Source organism: Delphinus delphis, chromosome 5, assembly GCF_949987515.2.
Source record: "Delphinus delphis chromosome 5, mDelDel1.2, whole genome shotgun sequence".
In the NCBI taxonomy this organism is placed as follows: Eukaryota; Metazoa; Chordata; class Mammalia; order Artiodactyla; family Delphinidae; genus Delphinus; species Delphinus delphis.
This window is the reverse complement of record NC_082687.1, coordinates 8,056,273-8,077,745: the sequence shown is the minus strand read 5'-3', so window position 1 is coordinate 8,077,745 and position 21,473 is coordinate 8,056,273. Positions and strand designations below refer to the sequence as shown.

Sequence of the window (21,473 nt, the reverse complement as noted above, 5' to 3'; positions counted from 1 at the left end):
CTGTGTGTTGGTACATTTAGGTCTAAAAGCAGAGGTGGGCAGTGGTCAAAGGGCCACAGTCGGGGGCCCTCACCTGTGAAAGTGTCCCTTTCACTTCCCAGAGCCCCTTCTTCTCTTTTGAACCTGACCTGATTAGCCTTCATTGAAGCATACCTGATATTTCCAAGTCCCATCTAGCATTACCCTTTGAATGAACATAAAGCTTCTTTTTTTCTTTCAAAGTCTCTACTACACTGTCCTTCCCTTCCACTACCTCTTCTCTCTTTCACGATTATTTTCTTGTCCAAGCACTTAGAGATTCAGCAAAAATAAGTTCAACTGTCCTTTATTCCTTTTCCTCCTCTGAGTATTTTTCTAACACTGACTTACAGGTTCTCCTGAGTAACTAGCATTGGACCATGTGAGGCAGAAATGCAGTTATCTGATCAGTAACTCTGGGGGGAACGTGTTCATCACCACAGCTAATGAAGCAGCTGAGTTTGCCACACCTGAAATCTCTAACAAGGTGTTTGGGGTAATCAGAGATATTGCCATCTGCTTTGTAGGGGTAGCTCAACAACGCAAATTGTTGTGTTTTCGTGTGTGTGTACAGATGTAATGAATACCTTATGAGACTGGGACAGGTGAGTTTCTAAATAGAATTTTAGTATCCTTTTGTCCTAATGTAATTGGAATAATAGACATTTAAGTGCACAAGTACCTTGAAGGTCACTTCATCCAAACTCATCACTTTACAGAAAAAGAAAATAAGACCTAGAGAAAAGTAAGTGACTTGGGTAGGTCCTGAAATTAGTTAACTTCAAGTGGGAATCAAAGCCCAGGTATTCTGATCCCCAGCCCAATGCTCTTTCCCTTTTTCCCACTTGGCCCTGACACACGTCTCAATTACAGCCATGACCGGCACCCTGCGCATGCATGTCGTTTAGACCGATTCTGCCCTGAAGACAGAGAGATAACCGGGGAGATCAGTGCTAATGAAAGTGGGGATCTGAATCATTTTTGCCAGGGAAGTCTGTGGTACATTCATCTCTTACATGACAAATATATATTTGTTTAGAATATGAATTAGAAAATATGTTTCCATACTGTCGGTGTGGCCCAGGCCCAGCTGTCCACAATCATTTCTTCCCCATGAGTAAATGTTTCCCGACATGGATAAGGCCATGCTGTGGGCTTCTCCTGCAGAAATCTGAACCAAGGGGACTCCTGAGAGGTGCTCCACGATCTGCGGTGTAGGGACCGAGGCAAATCCTCTTCCAACTCCAAGCTGGCCGTCTGAGTTCTGTCCCCACGCAAAAAGCTCACCACCTTGACGTAAACAGAGAAAACGCTGTCTTAGTTAAGTTTAAAATGCAGCAGACATCACCCTAGGACATTATGTGCTATCCATACTATACCATCATGATCTCCTCCATTCAAACTGACAAGACTGCCCAGATCCTCTCATGTCTGGGTCAGAAAAACCAGAACCTTCACTTTAGCAATGACAGTTACAATTCCTTACCTCTTACCTCAAAGGGTAGTGCTATGAACTGAATGTCTGTGTCCCCCCAAAACTCCTACGTTGAAATCCTAACCCTCAGTGTGACGGTATTAGGAGGTGAGGCCTTTGGGCGGTGACTAGAATTAGATGAGATGGCGAGGTGGGGGGCACTCATGAATGGGGTTAACGCCCTCACAAATGGGTCCCCAGAGAGCTCCCTCGTCCTCTCTCTCCACCTGTTAGAAAACTGGCCCTCAGTAGACACCGAACCTGCTGGAACCCTGACTTTGCACTTCTACCTCCAGAACCGTGAGAAATAAATTTCTGTTGTTTAAGCCACCCAGTCTATTTTTGTCATAGCAGCCCGAACGGACAAAGAATAAAGCTATCTGAATATATTATAATCAAATTCAAGAAACACTTATGTTAAAAATCCCACAGGATGGGCCCATGAAAGATAGAAACATTCTACATTTGGGAAAATAAAACCTAAAACTACTTTTCTTTCTTTCCCTCTCCCAAGTGCCTTAAGATGCCAAATAAATACCTTAAAAATACATTGAAAACTGCAGCACAGTATTTTGAAAGAGTGAGCATCTTCTTCCATTAATTGAATATATGGAACATATTTTTATTTTACTTATTTATTTTAAAAATTTTTATTGGAGTATAGTTGATTCACAATGTTGTGCTAGTTTCAGGTGTACAGCAAAGTGAATCAGTCATACCTATACACATTGGATCATGTTTTTAAAGAAAAGTTCTTAGATATTATCTAATAGAGACGACAGTATCTAATGGGGTCTAAAAGAATATATCGGAGATTTAATCTTTACTGAGCAGGACCTGGTGGGAGACAGAGGTTTTCCTTCAAACGTAATTATCACATGCCTATCAGCCACCAGGAATATTATGATACGACTAAGAACGATCAGTAGTTCTCTTTCTTGCTTTCCCAACTTTCATTCTTCCTAGATTGTGATTTACCAATTACAAACCCTGAACAACCCCTTCGCCCCACATCCCTAGATCCTGGGCTTCTTGAAGGCACAGTGTGTCTGTCTCATCTTCACAACCTCAACATGGTAGATACAGTTTACTGAAAGATCTGTTCATAAATGGATGAACTCAAACAACCAGTTTTTTCCAATACAAGTTTTATACACTCAAACCTTAGCAGGGCCTTCAGTACAGGTCAAATACTTGATTACTTACTTCCCTTGAATTCCAGCTTTCATTCAGTTTATGTTTATATCTGTCCTACGTATTTAAAACATTTCCTTGATCCTGAATTCCCCCCTCTATCGCCTTCCTGTCTTAATTAGGTCAAGTTTCTTCAGGAAACACTCCATATTCACTACTTCCCTTCCCTACCATTATGGTATCTGATAAGAAACAGGAAGTAATAAAGGGCTGGGGAGAATCTCTGAATTCAAAAGGTAATGTTAAAACACGTCAGAGGCCTGCAAACTGGTCATAAAAGCAGACCCAAGGGATTCTGAGCTCCCATCATGGGAGCTAGAAGAGCACTAGGAAAAGGGAAGAAAGTTCTGGAAAAGGGTGGACCATGCCTGGTCCTGCTTCCAGAGAGGAGATTTTGATTATTCAGAATATTTTCACTGTTTCATATTTGAAAAATAAAAAAACATGGAACTTCTGAAATAAAGCTCTAGGCCCAAGAGGTAGCCCAGGTTCCATGTCACCAAACCAAACTTTCATGCCCCTGTAAATGCTCTCCTTGACCAGAAACACAGCATATGCAGTCAGCCAATCCCCAAGCACCACGTCGACGCTGCGCTCTACACTGATTTCCTTGTTCCTTGATCTTTCTAAATGTCAGCCACGCAACCTTAGCCGATCACGCCCGGTTTCCGCGTTGAGGCTTCTGACACTAAACTCGCCCTTGCCCGAAACCCCTCGGGAAGACTGTTCCACTGCTTGTGAAGCCCTGTACACTCTCAATCCATGGGTTCTTTTCCCTTAAATAAAGGACATCAAACTCGTTACCAAATTGTTTTAGTTTTGTCCTTTGACAGAAGAAAAGGTAGGAATAGTAATTATGAAAACCTGAAGATTTTATAGGTTCAAGAATTCTAATTTTGTATCTCCTTTAGTAGTGCTCTAGACCATATCACATTCAAAACCATACTTCTGTCCTCTTACAAAGTGAAGCACATACATTCTACTAGTTCTATACACACACACATTCGCTCCCTCTAAGAAACAATTAATATTCCAGAAAAGTACCTTTTGAGAGTGCAAGCGAATGATAATCTCCGCATGTGATCTGAATTATATTATTTTTTTCTTGTAAAATGCACTGAAACCTGATGAAAGAAAATGTTTTATATTGATCACATAATGGAAGTCACAACATTGATGTAAGAATTATTAACTGTATTTAATTAGGACTGAAGCTCAAAACATTAAATTTACTGCTTCACATTCAGCACATCTAAAATTATTATAATAATAACATGCTTTAATTAGTGGCTTAAAAAGAAAATAATGTGCATTACAAAACTGTGGTAAGATGATTCTAAGACACTTTTGCGAACAATAATTTTATGATGCAGGAATAATACAAGATGAAAATAACTTCTAATTCACATGATCTACTAGTAAAAAGTCTCACAAATCATTCCATGATAATTCATTTTTTCCCAAGGTTGAAAACTATTTCTGTAAATATAACTTATAGTATTATTATGAGGGTTAAATGAGTTAATGAATGTGCAAGTCCAGTTTGGGGCTACGTGGACTAAGCAATCATTTCCTTTAAATGCCAAAGCAACACATGGTGCATGCAATGGGAGACATAAATTGATTTCTAGTTCATTGATAGAATTCACCATTTACTTAAGATGTCACTGTATAAAGCAGGCGACAAGGATCATATAAAGTAACATCTTCCAACAAAAATTATGATTGCCTTTTGAGTAAAATTTAAATAATTTTTAATAAAAGAAAAAACCTTCCTTACCTTGCATGTTTTATGCTATAGTTGTACTCAAATGGTTTTCCATCTGAGGAGAGAACCAGCATGTGCTCTGCTCCTTGGTCCATGGAATGTATCTTCATTTTTTTCCCTAACTTAATGCACTCTGCAGAGCAAATCCAACCAGGAGCTGTCACCATTCTGTTACCCACTATTATTATGCATTTCATCATAATACACTTAAAACACCTGGGAAAAGTTTGCTTTTAGATTCCTGTTCAAGAAGTTCAGAAAGAGAAACTAAATTTGAAGAGCTAGAAATGAAAAAGGCTGTTAAGAAAATATACCTTAATTTTTGGACAACACAACTCTTTTTTTTTTTTTTTTTTGGTACGCGGGCCTCTCACTGTTGTCACCTCTCCCGTTGCGGAGCACAGGCTCCGGACGCGCATGCTCAGCGGCCATGGCTCACGGGCCCAGCCGCTCCGTGGCATGTGAGATCTTCCCGGACCGGGGCACGAACCCGTGTCCCCTGCATCGGCAGGTGGACTCCCAACCACTGCGCCACCAGGGAAGCCCCCACAACTAATTTAAAAAGTAAATATATTGTGTATTCTTTCCAAAAACAAAACAAATAACAATAATAAACCCCTCCTGACGCTCCATCTAGAAGCCAAGGCCTATATTCTTAAAAGGAGACATTTGGTTTGGGGGGACGATTTTTAAAAAGGATGTTGTTAAAAGAATTGTTATTGGCATTAGCGCATATTTAGCCCTTTATAAAAGTTAAAGATTTAAAACTGTCCACTATGCCATTTACTCTTATTTAATTTGTTCACAAAAAGTAGGATAGATTTGGGACCCTGTTTCAGTTTTCAGTTCTAACGAAAAAAAATTTATTCATGTAAAAATATCAAAGCACAAACGACTTCATAATAAAAATGCTAAGAGAACCAAAACAGTTTGGTAATAAAGAAGAAATCGCCCAACAGACTAAAGTTTTTTAGAGACCCAGCATTTCAAATCAGTTGAAAAAAAGGAGGGTTTATTCAAAAAAAGGTATTGGGACATTCGGCTAGCCAGTTTGGAGAAACAAATCAATCTAGATCCCCCTACTTCATTCCTTAAGTCAAAATAATTTCCAAGTGTATCAAAAATTTTAGGTTTAAAAGTAAAATCTTAAAATTTGTATAAAGATGAGAACATTAAAAAAAGAAATAGGATTGTGAATGGCTTTCTAACATAACACAAAATGCATAAGCCTCCGTAAAATATTGATGAAGTAGACAATAAAATAACCTTAGCTAAAAGCAAGTCGGGGAAAATTTTACAACATATATGACCGACAAAAGGCTCCTCTAACTCAATATTCAAAAACTCTTCGAAATAAATACGAAAAAGATGACAACTCAATATTTTCTTTTTTTTTTTTTTGTGGTACGCGGGCCTCTCACTGCTGTGGCCTCTCCCGTTGCGGAGCACAGGCTCCGGATGCGCAGGCTCAGCGGCCATGGCTCACGGGCCCAGCCGCTCCGCGGCATGTAGGATCCTCCCGGACCGGGGCACGAACCCGTGTCCCCTGCATCGGCAGGCGGACTCTCAACCACTGCGCCACCAGGGAAGCCCGACAACTCAATTTTTTAAAAAGCCAGGCAAAGATATAAATGAACAGGCAGTTCACCAAAAAGAAATGCGAATGACCCACAGAAAAAAAAACCTCGACTCCGCTCAAGTTAAAAGTAAAACGAACAAAAGTAAAATATCATGTTCTTCACTCAACAGAAGGGCAAATTTTTCAGTTAAGTGTGTGGCCATTTGCTTTCCCGCCCACCTGTAGAATGGGAGCTACGGACACCGGACCTAATCTCTACAGAGTTTACCACGGAGAAGTGCAACTGAAAGCACTCTTTAAAATGCCTGCAAACATCGTCACTGAGAACAAGATAACGCGAAAGACGTTCTCCAAAGACTCCAAATAGGAGCGGACCGAAAAAGGGGTCAGTGAGAAACACACTTGGAACAGAAACCAACGACAGAGGAGGGCTGGCTGAGATTAAGATGCTGCCGGTACACTCCCTCCGTGCGGTTGGCGGACGCAGCCGACTACTCCTCGCCACCACCCCGCCAAACTCCACGCCCACCGGGCTCGGGGCGGGGAGAGCGCAGGGATGCTGCACGAGCCAAGCGCGAAAAGCCCCCGGGCCGAAGCGCGTCTGCGGCCTCCGCCGACCGCTGCGGCGTCGGGTCCCCTTCTGAATGTCCTTCGCGGTGAGAGAAGGACTGCACACCCACAAGTCGGGCCACTCTTTAGAGAAGCGTCCCTGCTGGCCCCGACCGCGACTCCGACCCCGGCAGCCCACCGCACTCACACCCCCAGCCCGCGGCGGGAGGGCCGAGCGGGCGCTGCGCCGCCCCACTCACTCGGCTTCCTGGCGCCGTCGCTCCCCGCCGGCAGCTGGTGGACCTCGACGCCGGCGCCGCCGCGCTCCAGCACAGCCAGGCGTTCGCGCGTGCAGCACATCTGGCGCGTCGCCTCGGTCCTCCGGGACAGCGCGCTGCGGAGCGGGTCGGCGCTGGGGAAGAGCCAGAGCTTCGCACCCCGCAGCTCCGCGGGCCGGGACGCGGGGACTAGCCCGGGCGCCAAGCGCGCGCCGCCGCCCCGCGACCTCCTCGATGGCCTCCGCTCCATCACCGTTTTCCCGGGCTCCACGGCAGTGCCTCCGCTCTCCAGACCTTCGGAAGAGACCGAGCTGTGGCGAGGCAAGGAATGGGGGAGACGGCCGCTGCGAGAGCGCCCACGGGCCACGAAGCGTCGCGGTGCGGAGGCGGAACGAGCGCAACGCACGACAGCGTCGAGGACCCGCAGCCTCCCTACCCCGCCCCTGCCCCGACGCCGGGCTTCCAATGTGCTGTTTGGGGGCGGAGCCGGCAGTGTCAGAGAGAATCGAAACTGCCTTTTTTTTTTTTTAAGTGGGCGGAATCGAAAAGGAAAAGTTAAAGGGAAATTCTATGACTCACGACTGGCTTGGACGGTGGCCAGAATAAACAGGAAGCTGGCCGGTGAAGAGGTGGGTGGGCAGGGCTGAGAAGGTGTCCTCGGGCGGGCAGTAGCCACCTGAACTGGACAAGGTGGCCTTCGAAGAAACACTGCAATTCCACTAGGAGGAGCCCTGACACAGACGGACGTGCAGAATTTCCAGAAACTATGGTGGCCCGGAGAGCTGAAAGTTGTTAAGCATTCTGTTGGGGGCTCTGCCAGCAGTCTTGTGGTGAAACTAGTGCCGTACCGTACCACGGCCCACGCTGCGATCCCTGCAACCACTGATCTGCTGTCAATAAATCTTTGCCTTTTCTAGAGTTTCTTAGGAATGGACTCAAACTTGTGCAGTCTTTTGTGTCTGACTTTTTTCACTTAGCATAAGGCTTTTGAGATTCATCCTGTAGTGTTTCATCAGTAGTTCCCTCTTTGTTATTGAGTGGTATTCTATTATATGGATATACCACAATTTCTTTATCCATTTACCAATAGGCAGGCTTTTCAGTCCTTTCCGGTTTGTGCCCACAGAGAATAGAAGTGCTGTGAACACTGTGAACAAGTCTTTGAGTGGATAAATGTTTTCATTTCTTTGGGGTAAATACCTAAAAATGGAATTGCTGTGTCATATGGTAAGTACATGAATATCATTTTAAGAAACTACCAAACTTTTCTAAAGTGCTATACTATTTTGCATTCCATCCAGCAGTTTATGGGAGCTCCAGTCCCTCTGTATCCTTGCCGACATTTGGTTTGGTCAGTCTTTTTAATTTTAGCAATTCAGGTAGTCTAGAGTACTATCTTATCGCAGTTTTAATTTCCATTTCCCTAACGATTAATGATATTTAGCATTTTTTCAGGTGCTTATTAGTGCTGATCTCTGTCTCTTATTTGGTGGTCTGTTCATATCTTTTGCCCATTTATTCGATTGCTTATTATCTAAGGGTTTTTTATATGTATAACAGAGTTCTTTTTTTAATATTTATTTATTATTTTATTTGGCTGTGCTGGGTCTTAGTTGCTGCACATGGGATCTTCCTTGCAGCTTGCAGGATCTTCAGTTGCAGCATGTGGGATCTAGTTCCCTGACCAGGGATCAAACCAGGGCCCCCTGCATTGGGAGCGTGGAGTCTTAACCACTGGACCATCAGGGAAGTCCCTGTAATACAACTCTTTATGTTACATATAAAGTCCTTTATTAGACATATGTTTTGAAATGTTTCCTACCAGTCTGTGGCTTGCCTTTTGATTTTATTAAAAATGTCATTTGAACTAACACAATATTGTAAAGCAACTATACTTCAATTTAAAAAAAGCTATGATAAAACTAAAACAAAAAAATAAAATTACATGAAAAAATGTCATTTGAAGAGCTTAAGTTTTAATTTTGATGCAGTTTATTCATTTTTTCTTCTTTATCCATTTTTGTTTTTCTCTTACATAGTTCATGCCTTTTTTGTCTTACTTAAGAAACCTTTGCTTGACCCAAGGTAACAAAGATTTTCTTATATGTTATCTTCTAGAAGTTTTATAGCTTTAGGTCTTTGTTACATTTCAAATGAATTATTCTTTATGATGTGAGGTAAGGGAAGAGGTTCATTTTTTTATTCTTATGGATTTCCAACTGTTCCAGTTTGGAACAGTTCCACTGAATTGCCTTGGCGTCTTTGTCAAAACTGTTGGCTATATGTGATTTGATTTACTTCTGGACTTTTTATTGTGTTCCATTATCTGTATGTTCATTTTTAAAAAAAATTAATTTATTTATTTTTGACAGTGTTGGGTCTTTGTTGCTGCATGCAGCCTTTCTCTAGTTGCGACGAGCGGGGGCTACTCTTCGTTGTGGTGCGTGAGCTTCTCATTGCGGTGGCTTCTCTTATTGAGGAGCATGGGCTCTAGGTGCGTGGGCTTCAGTAGTGGTGGCACGTGGGCTTCAGTAGTTGTGGTTTGCGGGCTCTAGAGCGCAGGCTCGGTAGTCGTGGTGCACGGGTTTAGTTGCTCCGTGGCATGTGGGATCTTCCCAGACCAGGGCTCGAACCCATGTACTCCGCATTGGCAGGTGGATTCTTAACCACTGCACCACCAGGGAAGTCCTGTATGTCCATTTTTACTCCAGTACCACACTGCCTTGATTACTGTAGATTCTAATTAAGTCTCAAAATCGGTTCACTCAACTGTTCCACCATGGTCCTTCTTCAATGTTGTTTTGCCTATTTTAGGTCCTTTGCATTTCCATATACACTTTAAGATCAGTTTATCAATTTCTACAAAACAGACTGCAAGGATTTTGAAATTGCACTAAATTAGATCAGTTTCAGAAGAACTGACATGCTGATAATATTGATTCTTCTGTCCATGAGCATGTCTCTCTCCATTAATTTAAAGCTTCTTTAATCTCATTCAGCAATATTTTCAGGGAACAGTCGAACATATTTTCAGGGAACAGTCGAACATATTTTATTAAATTTATCCTTAGTATTTCTTATTTTTTGATGATATTGCAAATGGTACTTTAAAAAAATTCAGTGTAGGATTGTTGTGAGTATATATAAATGCAATTAATTTTTATATTGACCTTGAATCCTGACACCTTTCTATATTTACTTAATAGTTCTAGTAGTTTTTTTGTGTGGATCCCTTTGAATAGCCTACGGATACCCATGTAATTTATAAATAAGATAGCTTTACTGTTTCCTTTCTAATCATTATGCCCTTTCTGTTTTTTAGTTTGCCTTATTGTGTGGACTAAGTACATCTAGTACAATGTTGAACAGAAGCGATGACAGACATCTTGGCCTTGTTCCCAATTTTAGTAGGAAAGCATTTGGTCTTTCACCATTAAGTATGAAGTAATCAGGTTGAGGAAGTTCCTAGTTTTCCAAGAGTATTCATCCTGCATGAGTGGCTATTCATCCTGCACGAGTGGCTGTTGAATTTTGTCAGTATTATTCTACCTCTATTGAGGTAATGATGTGATTGTTTTTTCTATTATAGTGAAATATAATGGATTTTCAAATGCATTTCTGGACTAAATCCCAGTTGGTCACAAGGTAGTATCCTTTTTATATTTTATTGGGTGTTTGACACGTTAAAACTTTGTAGAAGATTTTTGTATCTGTTCATATGAGACATACATGTAGTTTTCTTTGCCTGTAATGTCTTTATCTGGTTTTGGTATTAGGGTAACGCTGGCAACAGAGAATTAATTGGGAAGTGTTCTCACTACCTTTATTTTCCGAAAGAGTATATAAAGAATTGGTACTATCTCTTCTTCATATGTTTAGTACAGTTCACCCATTTGCACAGAAAAAGTAATGTTGGAGTTGAAAGGCCTGAAAAACACAACCCAAAAGTCAGGGGCCTAAGGATCCCTAAGATTTAGAAGTTACCTTTTCCCTTAAAATTCAAATAGAATACATCTGGGCCTTCATTGCATTTATTGTAGAAACTAGATCTATCCAAAATAGCTATGGGGATTTGCCGGGGGCTTATGTTTCTACTAACCACCTTACCTTCTAGTGTCCTTGGTGCAGTCTCTATGTCTGTTCTGTCTGTCCTCAGATGCCTGCCCTCTTTCCACATCAGCACCCCAGTAGGAACTTCACCCCATAGCTTCCTTTCCCAAAGTACCACTGACACAAGGCTTCTGTGTGTGGTTTGGGATGACAATAGGCATTTATAGAATAGCTTACAGTGTAAAATTTAATATGAGATGGAAATGGCCCATAAAATTCATTTCCACCATACTTATATCTCTCCTTTAATTCATTCTATACCATGATGCTGAAAACATATTTCATGTTCTTCATTTTTGTCCAACTGTAATTAAATGGGAGTTCCTTGTTGGGCTTATTAGCCTTTAACCAAAATAAAGAATGCTTCTTGGAACACAGCAATGAGCATAAGTCATTATTCATTAAATTAATAAATCCCTTAACATTTAGATTTTTCAAATAGATTGTTTGGCTAAAATCAAAACTCTGGAGACATTCCAGAATATAAAAATATATATCTATGTGCCTCAAAAACATGTTGAATTAGTTTATAGTTTTATTTTTTTGAACTTCAGCATGTCTTTCATATTTGCAGACAGTGTTTATTAGATGTACAATTTTTTTTTTTTTTTAAGGCGGGCCTCTCACTGTTGTGGCCTCTCCTGCTGCGAAGCACAGGCTCCGGACGCGCAGGCTCAGCGGCCATGGCTCACGGGCCCAGCCGCTCCGCGGCATGCGGGATCTTCCCGGACCGGGGCACAAACCCGTGTCCCCTGCATCGGCAGGCGGACTCTCGACCACTGCGCCACCAGGGAAGCCCCCTAGATGTACAGTTTTTTAAAAATATCTGTTAGCTTTTAACATTTAGTATATTTTTAAATGATAATTATTGTTCAGGAAATAATTCAGTAAAAAGCAAGCATTCTCATAGCAAGTTTAAGGATTAGGAAATGTTGATTCATTAAAAATGTTATCCTTGACTCATCATGTTATTGTTTATCCCAGCATTTGTCAACTTATTCTAACTAAAATCCGTCAACACTTTGTACTAAGAAGAACAGAAGGATCGAAGGGTGAGAGAACCTGAGATCTGAGCCTCTCAAAGGTCACTATCACTCTGTGACCGTGGGTGACATAAATCCTTTGTTGCTGTTGATGGCTACTTGAAGTGCTTCCTCCATTCTTTCCATTGTAGAATATTTAGGGAGGTCCACAATATTATGACATGTAAGTGATATTGAGAAATCTCTTTCACTGAAAGTTTCAGGACAGCGAAATAGGATTCCCACCTTCCGTATGCTTTTTACATGCAGCCTTTCATTTCCTGTAAGAAAACTAAAAAGAAATAAACTTTGGTTAAGAGAGTTCATAGGAAGAGCAAAACTTAAAATGAAAAGGAAGAAATCAGTCACTTCACTCAACAAATATGTATTGGGTCCCCTTGTGCAAAGAGAACTACATGGGACCATGTGGAGTGAAAAAAAATCATGACATTTGGTCTTGGTCCTTGATCTAGTGAGTTCGTGATCTAGTTGAGGGGAAATTATATACCTGAAAATATAACAGCAAGATACAAGGAAGTTTAGTTTAGCTCAGCTAGGAAGTGTGAGGAGCTAACTCAAGGCAGGGAGAGAGGCTGGAGTGACAGGGAAGCTTCAGAGGTCACAGCTGGCTAGTCAGTTCTCAAGGAGATGAGCTGGGTGACCATTCTAGGCAGGGGGAAAAGCCCAAGAAAAAGCCAGGGGTAGGAAAATGTAAGTGAACTCACTGAACGTACAGCCAACAGAACCACTGGACTGGGCTTCCCTGGTAGCGCAGTGGTTAAGAATCCACCTGCCAATGCAGAGGACACAGGTTCGAGCCCTGGTCTGGGAAGATCCCACATGCCACGGAACAACTAAGCCTGTGCACCACAACTACTGATCCTGCACTCTAGAGCCCACGAGCCACAACTACTGAGCCCGTGTGCCACAACTACTGAAGCCCACGTGCCTAGAGCCCATGCTCCACAACAAGAGAAGCCACCGCAATGAGAAGCCCATGCACTGCAATGAAGAGTAGCCCCTGCTCGCCACAACTAGAGAAAGCCCGCGCGCAGCAACGAAGACCCAACACAGCCAAAAATAAATAAATAAAATAAATTAAAAAAAAAAAGAACCACTGGACTGAAGCAAAAGTTTCCCATTAAGAGAGAAGATTGGGGCTTCCCTGGTGGCGCAGTGGTTGAGAGTCCGCCTGCCGATGCGGGGGACACGGGTTCGTGCCCCGGTCTGGGAAGATCCCACGTGCCGCGGAGCGACTGGGCCCGTGAGCCATGGCCGTTGGGCCTGCGCGTCCGGAGCCTGTGCTCCGCAACGAGAGAGGCCACAACAGTGAGGGGCCCGTGTACCGCAAAAAACAAAAAAAAACAAAAAAAATCATTAAACCTAAACTATAATCTGGCTTTCATTAGTACTCACAGGAAAACGTATGCCAAGTACTTCTTTAATGTCATCAGCTTCATCATTTAGAACTTCTTATTTGGTTTAAAACATTATATTTATTATTCTTGTAAAATTTCAAAAGAAATAAATGTTCAATGGAAAAAGTTGTGGACAACTTAGAAATGTATAAAATGCCACGTAAATTTCTTCTCCTCCACCTACTCACTCCCTCTTCCTGGAATTAACCTCTATTTATGGTTTAATTGGTAGACCCACTGCTAACACAGACACTGCTGCACCATGGTGGAAATTATAAGAAGGAGCCCCTTCCTCTAGACCAGTCATTCTCAACCAGGGGTGGTTTTGTCCCCCAGGGAACATTTGGCAGAATCTGGAGACATCTTTGGTTGTTACGACTGAAGGGAGTTTTGCGACTGGCATCTAGTGGGTAGCAACCCCATAGGCTGCTAAACATTCCTACGATGTCCAGGTCAGCGCTCCACAACAAAGAATTATCCAGCCCAAAATATCAGTATTGCCAAGGCTCTACACTGTCAGAGCACATGGTGTAAATCTTGCCAGTTTACTCTTCCGCTAACAGTACATGAGAAGGGAATACTTCCCCCCCATCTGCTGCCAACCCTACATTTTATAAGAAACTTTTAACAGTTGTCAATCAGTAAGCAGAAAAATATCTCATTTTCATTTGCATTTTCTTGATTACTAGAGAGGTTGAGCATATTTTCATTTTATTATTATATATACACACACATATAGCCATATCTATATATCTATGTCTATGCATCAGAGATATTAATCCTTTGTCTGTCATATGTGTTGCCAGTATTTTCCTCACAGGATACAGTTTGCCTTTTAACTTAGAACAAGCATTTTTCAAACCTTAAAAAATAAAGTTGATGACACGCTGATTTATTCAAATAAATGAAATGATTAACTAGGATTTATTTAAAACAAATATAGCATGCATGATTCTCATTAAGAATATCATGTACTATCCAAAGCAACTGTTTCCATCTGGATAAATTCAAGAGACCAGGCCAGAGCTCCGTTTATTGTGCTGGTTGATAATTAAGGGGCATTTGGCTTTTCTCCATTTCTAAATGTTTACTTGATTATAAGTCATGCCAAAATTCAAATTCATCTAAAGAGCATGCACAATTATTGAAACTGAAGACCTTGTCTGTGTGTATAACATTATTTATATTTAAACTACTGAGACTGACTCCATATATAGTCCTAGAAAAGCAATTATATTTACTTACTTCCCCAAAAGAGGACTGAGTTCTTCTAAATCTTCTAATGATGGCTCTTGGTCCAGAAGTTTCTTAAACAGACCCAGTGGGAAAGGGAGGTTGACAACGTTAAAATTGTACAATAGAGTCCACACAGCAACCCAAAGAGGAAATATCTCTTCTTCTCAAATTTAGGGGGGAAAAGGAGAAGGAAAAAAATCCTTAATGTATTATAAATAATCAATAATCCAAAGGGATAATTAGATTAGTAAAAAAAGGTTTGCTTCCCTTTTCTAAAAGTCAGAAATTAGAAACAAAATGGGCTTCAGGAAAATCAAAATTTGAGGTTCTTACACAGGCTATAATACAAAGTAAATTCCTTCCATAAGTTAAAATACAAATGTTAACAGTTCAGGACACTGAATAAATGAATTTGCATTTTGTTACTAATAGCACATCTGGAATATGAAAAAACATGCTCAGATAGCCTTATAAACCAAGGTTTTCACTATTTAATTTTACAGTCTTTGTCTTCAAATTCATGTACAAACATGACACCAGGAAGAAAGGGTACACTTTATCTACACCTGCAGTGGGCACCAGGCATGTCAGGTGTGTGTCAGAGGAGTGTTCCCCTGTGATGCAGCCTCGACCTAGACGTGCTTACAGGGATAAGCATATGGGTCAGGGAAGGTGACCGAGGCCGTCGACTGTGAGGGTCTGTGGAAAGGAAGGAAAAAGTCCTGATGAAATCTCTTAAATTTGTATAGTGCCCTAAAGTTTTCATGGTGCTTCACACTTTGATATACCTTGTTTTAATCTCACAACAGCTCTGGAAAGCAGGCAGAACAGAAATTATGACAGCTGTTTTATAGGTGAGGAAACTGAAAACTCAGAGAGGCTAAATTACACAGCCATCAGCACTCAAGACTAGAACTCTGGGCTTCTAATCCCACATGACTGCTTCCTTCCCTATCCTACCGTGTTTCTCAACAACTATTACACTTAAAATCAGCAGCCTATAATTTCAAAAAATTGCTGAAGTTCCTGGTGTTTTAGTCTTATCGCTTCATCTACATATATAAAAAGTTTCAAGAGGAAAGAGACTGTGTTACACACTAACTTGAATCTTCTACAATATTTAATACAATGTGGGAACCTCAAGAAACAGTCAGCAAAAGCTTGTTGATTGATAAAAATCCTACCACTGGCACACGTTGGCCATTCCTATCTTTTAGAGGTTCATTCTTTCTCAGAAAGATACAAAACACGGCTTCCCTCGTGGCGCAATGGTTGAGAGTCCACCTGCCGATGCAGGGGACACGGGTTTGTGCCCCGGTCCGGGAAGATCCCACATGCCGCGGAGCGGCTGGGCCCGTGAGCCATGGTCGCTGGGCCTGCGCATCCGGAGCCTGTGCTCCGCAATGGGAGAGGCCACAGCAGTGAGAGGCCCGCGTACCGCAAAAAAAAAAAAAAAAAAAAAAAAAAACATGTTCTGATCTGGGCCTGAGATTCTGCTTTTCTAACAGCTCCAGGTAACACTGGAGTTCTGCGCTGTGCAGAGTGTTTTGAGTAGCAAGGCTTTATGTGACCTAATTTCACATTAGTATATGTTGTGTTCGTGTTACAGTATATGGTATATTTTTCTGTTCTGAAAAACCATAAGAAAACAAATAAAAAACTTACATTGACAGGAAACCGCACGTAGGAACCCTCTTCAGGATATATGAACATCCCATATTCTTTCTTGGTCATATCTTCAAATATACGGTGGAAGAACTCGGACTTCACCCCTTCTCCCACAGAACGAATTCCTTTAATAACTTCAACCTGAGGAAAGAGAACACAGTCCCAGGTCCAGATTTAAAATATAATGCCTTGACCTTTACGGAAAAGTTTCAAACCTGCCATCACCAGGATTCCCAGAATCTGCTCTCCTTACCTGACTGTACTCTGCTCTCCCTCAATCTGCTTCTGAGCAGCAGATGCCATGAACCTATTTACTGTCAGATTACTGTATAGTGAGTGCATGGGTCCCTTCCACGGCTACGTGAACCAAGTGAAGCGGGATTCTAGCGAGGCTCAGCATTCTCCAGTTATGTTGACCAGTGTCTTGAACCAAATTTTGATGTGCTTCAAACCCCTGGGCCACTAAGTTCCTCAATTCTTCTATCTTGTTTATCTTCCTCTCATCATTCAGGCTTTAAAACTTCGGCTCCAGTCAACAATTATTTGGTTTCTCCTGCCTCTCCCCTCATTAGGACTTCAGATAAACAGCCCTCCCCATCAGCCTGGGCATGACACCTTTGTAGGAACCTTCAGAGCTGACTGCCCAGAATGCTCCTGTGGGCGTCAATAAGAACAGGTCCCTCGTTTCTAAAGTCTGCCTCTGGGCTTTGTAGTTGAGTGCTGTCCTGGGTTTCCTACTACCTCTCTAAATACTCCTTCCATCCTTCCCTTTCTGTCTGTTTCTTTTTATCTTTTTAATACAAGTCTCAGCAAGCTTCACTAAGAGTTCTCTTTCTCTTCTGTTTGCCTAGAAGATCTTACTTACTGGCACTGTGATCAACCAACTCCTTGGCCATCATCTCCAAGGGTCTGCCTCACATTCCATCCAGAGATCCCAATAATAAATTAAACTTGCTTCTGATTTTCCTATTTCTGCTCATTTACACTAGCAAGTCCGCCTTTGCCACGGTCAGGACCTGCTCATAAAGGGCCTTGACAACCTTGCCTTGTTCAGAGGCTATAGTTTGATTGGATTTGTCTTGAAGTTTGCCTTCTTACCTCTTTGTCATCTCCTGCAGGCAGAATCATTTTCTATTAATTTCCTCATAATGAAGATTTGAAGGAAAATAGGTACAGAGGGAGACAACAACTAGAGAGTCTGGCTTATAAAATAGTTTCTGTGTTTTCCATTAGAGTCCCCTGCTGGGGAGCATACCTCTCCTCTCTGAGGCCCACCCTCAGGTTCTGACTTCTCTGAGAACTTAACTCTTCCCCTCATGGCTGATATTAGGAAAAGTCCCTCCCTTCTAGACAGATTCCAGCCCTCACCTACAAAGTTAGTCATTATTCTATGGGCAAACGATCTGAGGTACCGCACAGTGAAAACCCTACAGATGCCCACAAAGGGTGAAGTGAAGGATGCCGAGAACTGGAACCAATATACTGGAAAGTCTACGACTAAAACTAGAGCCAAAAGGTAGGATAAGTACCTGTTGCACCTGCTGCTTGCTGATTGCAGTCACAGCCCCAGTTCTTCACCCCTCCTTGACCCAGGTCTCTTGTGTGTGACTTTGCAGTTCCCCTCATTAAAGAGGCTGAGTATATTTTGCCAGCCCTTGACCTGAGTTCAGCCATGTGACTTGCTTTGACTAAAGCAATGTTTGTCATGTGACTGGGCTTCCTGTCTTGTACCTCTGACAATGCTGTGAGAACACGTCTGCGGGTCCCAGGAAGAAGATGGAAGACGTAGGAACGAGGGCCCCGGACCAAACTGCCGCAGCCGGGCCTAGCCTAGATCAGCCAATCCGTAGCTAACTCGCAGACATGTACACAAGTATAGACAAAACCTGCAAAGCCACCCGGATGAGCTCAACTTAGATTAGCAGACCCTCAGCTGAATCGCAGATCTATACAATTATTATTTTAAGTCACTGTGCTTGGGATGGTTCATTAAGCAGCATTTCTGTAGCCATAGGTAACTAATAGTTAACTCATAACCCAGTGTTCAGTTAAACACCCCATAGCTTTTCTCTGAAGGGGAAGCAAGGAATCCTGGAAACCATTAGGCTGATAACTCTAGTTGCAAACACAGGCTCTTCCTGTGCTACATTATATGAACGTTTCCCTCCCACATTGGTAAAAATATCCAAGGAGGCTTTTTACTGCATCACTAATGTTTTCCGGAGGTCAGTGACTTCAGCTTGGCTCAACTGACGCAGAGCATCTTCAACTAGGTGACTCTGTCTGACTCCAAGTGTAAATGGAGGGGATTCATCCTTTCCTCGCAGAATTATTTGCCCAAAATCCATGCAGTCTATCCCTTCTGATTCCTAGAAAAAGAAATATTTTAGGAATCCTCATAGGAATACTAGGAATTGTTTAATATTTCAAATAAACATAGTTTATATAGCACACATGTATGCCTACCATTGCCGTATACGCTCATATTGTAATTATTTAAGGAAAAGAACATCGTATCCATATTATGGGAGATAAAGAGATGGCAGGATCTGTGGCATCTAGGAACTGTATATAGGGGATTACTCACCATGGATGTACAGCTAAGTAGTCTCAGATCACTTATCATAGGAAACATAATCCTTACAGGCAACAGTGGTATTAAACATGCTGAAGCATTCATCCGGTGTCATCCACTTCGCAGTCTTGCCACCATAATCCTCAAAAATATAAGGGCAGTGGAGGAGCTCAGACGTGTCAGCTGTAGCAAGAAGACTAGAGGACAGGCTTTCCCAGAGAAAATCCACTCCTCTACTTCAAATACCTGTGATCCAGCTACTGAATTTGCATGAGAACTCCCTAAAAAGATGTCACTGGTGGCCTCATTTTGTAGCTAGCATTCTTCCTGGCCACGCAATACAGTACTTCCATGTAGCTTTTCTGAATTCTCAACATTTCCTTACCAATTTAGTCCCATAATCTTGCTTCTGCTGAACTCCCTTGGATTAGAAATCAGGTGCTGGACTTGCTTTGACCTCAACACTCCTCTAGGGCGTCTGCTTTATCCCAAGGACAGTAAAGGAGTATTTAGGATTTATAAACCAATGCAACCCTCTTGGGGCCTGTCCTGCAATAGTGACAGCAAGACAGGTGGATAATAGCTGTGCTATCCCAGGTTTCCAGGCTGAGTGTGGTTGCCCATATAAGCCCTCTACCAGCATCTGAGACAAGTGTGCCTGTGGCTCTAGGCTTGGGAAAGCCCTGTCCCAGACCTCTGCCACCACTAAGTACTGGGAATGTGATATAGGATGCTCCTAGATTCTTCTGCTTGTTCCTTAAGATATTTGTTGTAAAGAAATTCCAGGTTTGCAGGGAAATGCAAAAGTGCCATTTCTGGTCCTTCCTGGTGGTGGGTCTTCTCTTCCTTTGGTCCAGGAGTCTGCAGCTCTGGGATGCGTCGTGATTCTGACTGCCGAGCAACGTGTCCTGCGGCTCTGAGTGACAGGGAGTGTCCAGCAAAGCCCTCCACTGACTATAGCAGGGAGAGGTGTATGTGGCCTGTTGTAGGCCCCTCTTCTGTCACCTAGCCAAGAACTGGACTGGAAACCTGCAGCTTAACCTATTTTCCAGTTCCTCTACTCCCATTCTCCATGTACTGGTTTCCCCTCTCTACATTTATGCATTTGAATTGGTAATACAGTTCGGAGCTTACAATTTTGACTACATCCATCATCTCTCCCTTGGAAGAAAGGATTCTGGCGTGTGCTTTCTAACTTCACCCTTGACAACGACAACTAGAGTTTTCTTGTCCTCAAATCTTCCCTAATGCTTCATAATATGCAACCTGCCTGGGTCCACTGTCCACTCAACCCTCATTAACACGGTAGATAGGTTAGAAAGAGCGCTGCTGTAGAAGAAAGTACCAAGTAGGGAAGGACTTGTTTAAAGGACACTTACGGGGCAGTTAGGCTTCTCAAGGAAAGACAATCTATTTTCTCTCATTACCAGGGATGTTAGGAAAATTTTTAAAAGGGGTAGCTGGGAAACAAAAGAGGAGATGATTCAGTCAAATCTCCTTGTAAACATGCTGATGACAGACACTAATAACCTCAACTAAAGGAAGAGTCCGTATCTACAGAACGCTTTTAGCAGGATGGACCTTGTCCATCTAGGTTGCTTATTATAAAGAAACATGGAATTTATAGATTTACGGGGCATGGCTCACTGGAAAATGTCATGTAAGCTATATAATTAATAGGGTAAATAAAGGAAACGTTTGATAACTGAAATATCTCATTTTGTACATGGGATGTCCCAGACCTCTCCATGGCTCACCATGTGAGTCTTTAAAGTACAAATATCATAGATAAACAGATACAAACCTTTCCTGAGGAATGGCCTAGAAAACAAGCCTCAGCAATAAAGAAAATGTTTGGGAAATCTTCAGCATAATGTCTGGGGGTAGGGGCTGGGATGAGGATTATAGATACATAACTAAAAGCTCAGGCTGATGGCGGTAAGAGACACAAAACAGCATGCAAATGTGTCGAACAATACAGCTACGAGAGAAGCAGCAGAGGGGAGAGTAAGTGGGAAGCAGAATAAACTCACTGAATAAAGCAGATGTGGCACATATATACAATGGAATATTACTCAGCCATAAAAAGAAACGAAATTGAGCTACCTGTAATGAGGTGGATGGACCTAGAGTCTGTCATACAGAGTGAAGTAAGTCAGAAAGAGAAAGACAAATACCATACGCTAACACATATATATGGAATTTAAGAAAAAAAAATGTCATGAAGAACCTAGGGGTAAGACAGGAATAAAGACACAGACCTACTGGAGAACGGACTTGAGGATATGGGGAGGGGGAAGGGTAAGCTGTGACAAAGCGAGAGAGAGGCATGGACGTATATACACTACCAAACATAAGGTAGATAGCTAGTGGGAAGCAGCCGCATAGCACAGGGAGATCAGCTCAGTGCTTTGTGACCGCCTAGAGGGGTGGGATAGGGAGGGTGGGAGGGAGGGAGACGCAAGAGGGAAGAGATATGGGGACATATGTATATGTATAACTGATTCACTTTGTTAAAAAGCAGAAACTAACACACCATTGTAAATCAATTATATTCCAATAAAGATGTAAAACAAACAAAAGA

The 21,473-nt window shown here is 42.2% G+C and overlaps 1 protein-coding gene across 2 annotated transcripts in view; it reads right to left on the bottom strand.

Annotated features, from left to right (window-relative positions):
- HERC5 (HECT and RLD domain containing E3 ubiquitin protein ligase 5) overlaps positions 1–7,310 on the bottom strand; it is a 40,895-nt gene extending 33,585 nt beyond the window's left edge. For both annotated transcript variants that reach the window (XM_060011978.1, XM_060011979.1), the window contains exons 1-4: positions 6,843–7,310; positions 4,467–4,587; positions 3,731–3,810; positions 1,087–1,308 (exon numbers count right to left, since the gene is read on the bottom strand). In XM_060011978.1, the coding sequence (XP_059867961.1) occupies positions 1,087–1,308; positions 3,731–3,810; positions 4,467–4,587; positions 6,843–7,110 (691 nt within the window). In that variant the 5' untranslated portion in view covers positions 7,111–7,310. The remainder of the gene's footprint in view (positions 1–1,086; positions 1,309–3,730; positions 3,811–4,466; positions 4,588–6,842) is intronic.
- Between the last annotated feature and the right edge of the window lie 14,163 nt (positions 7,311–21,473).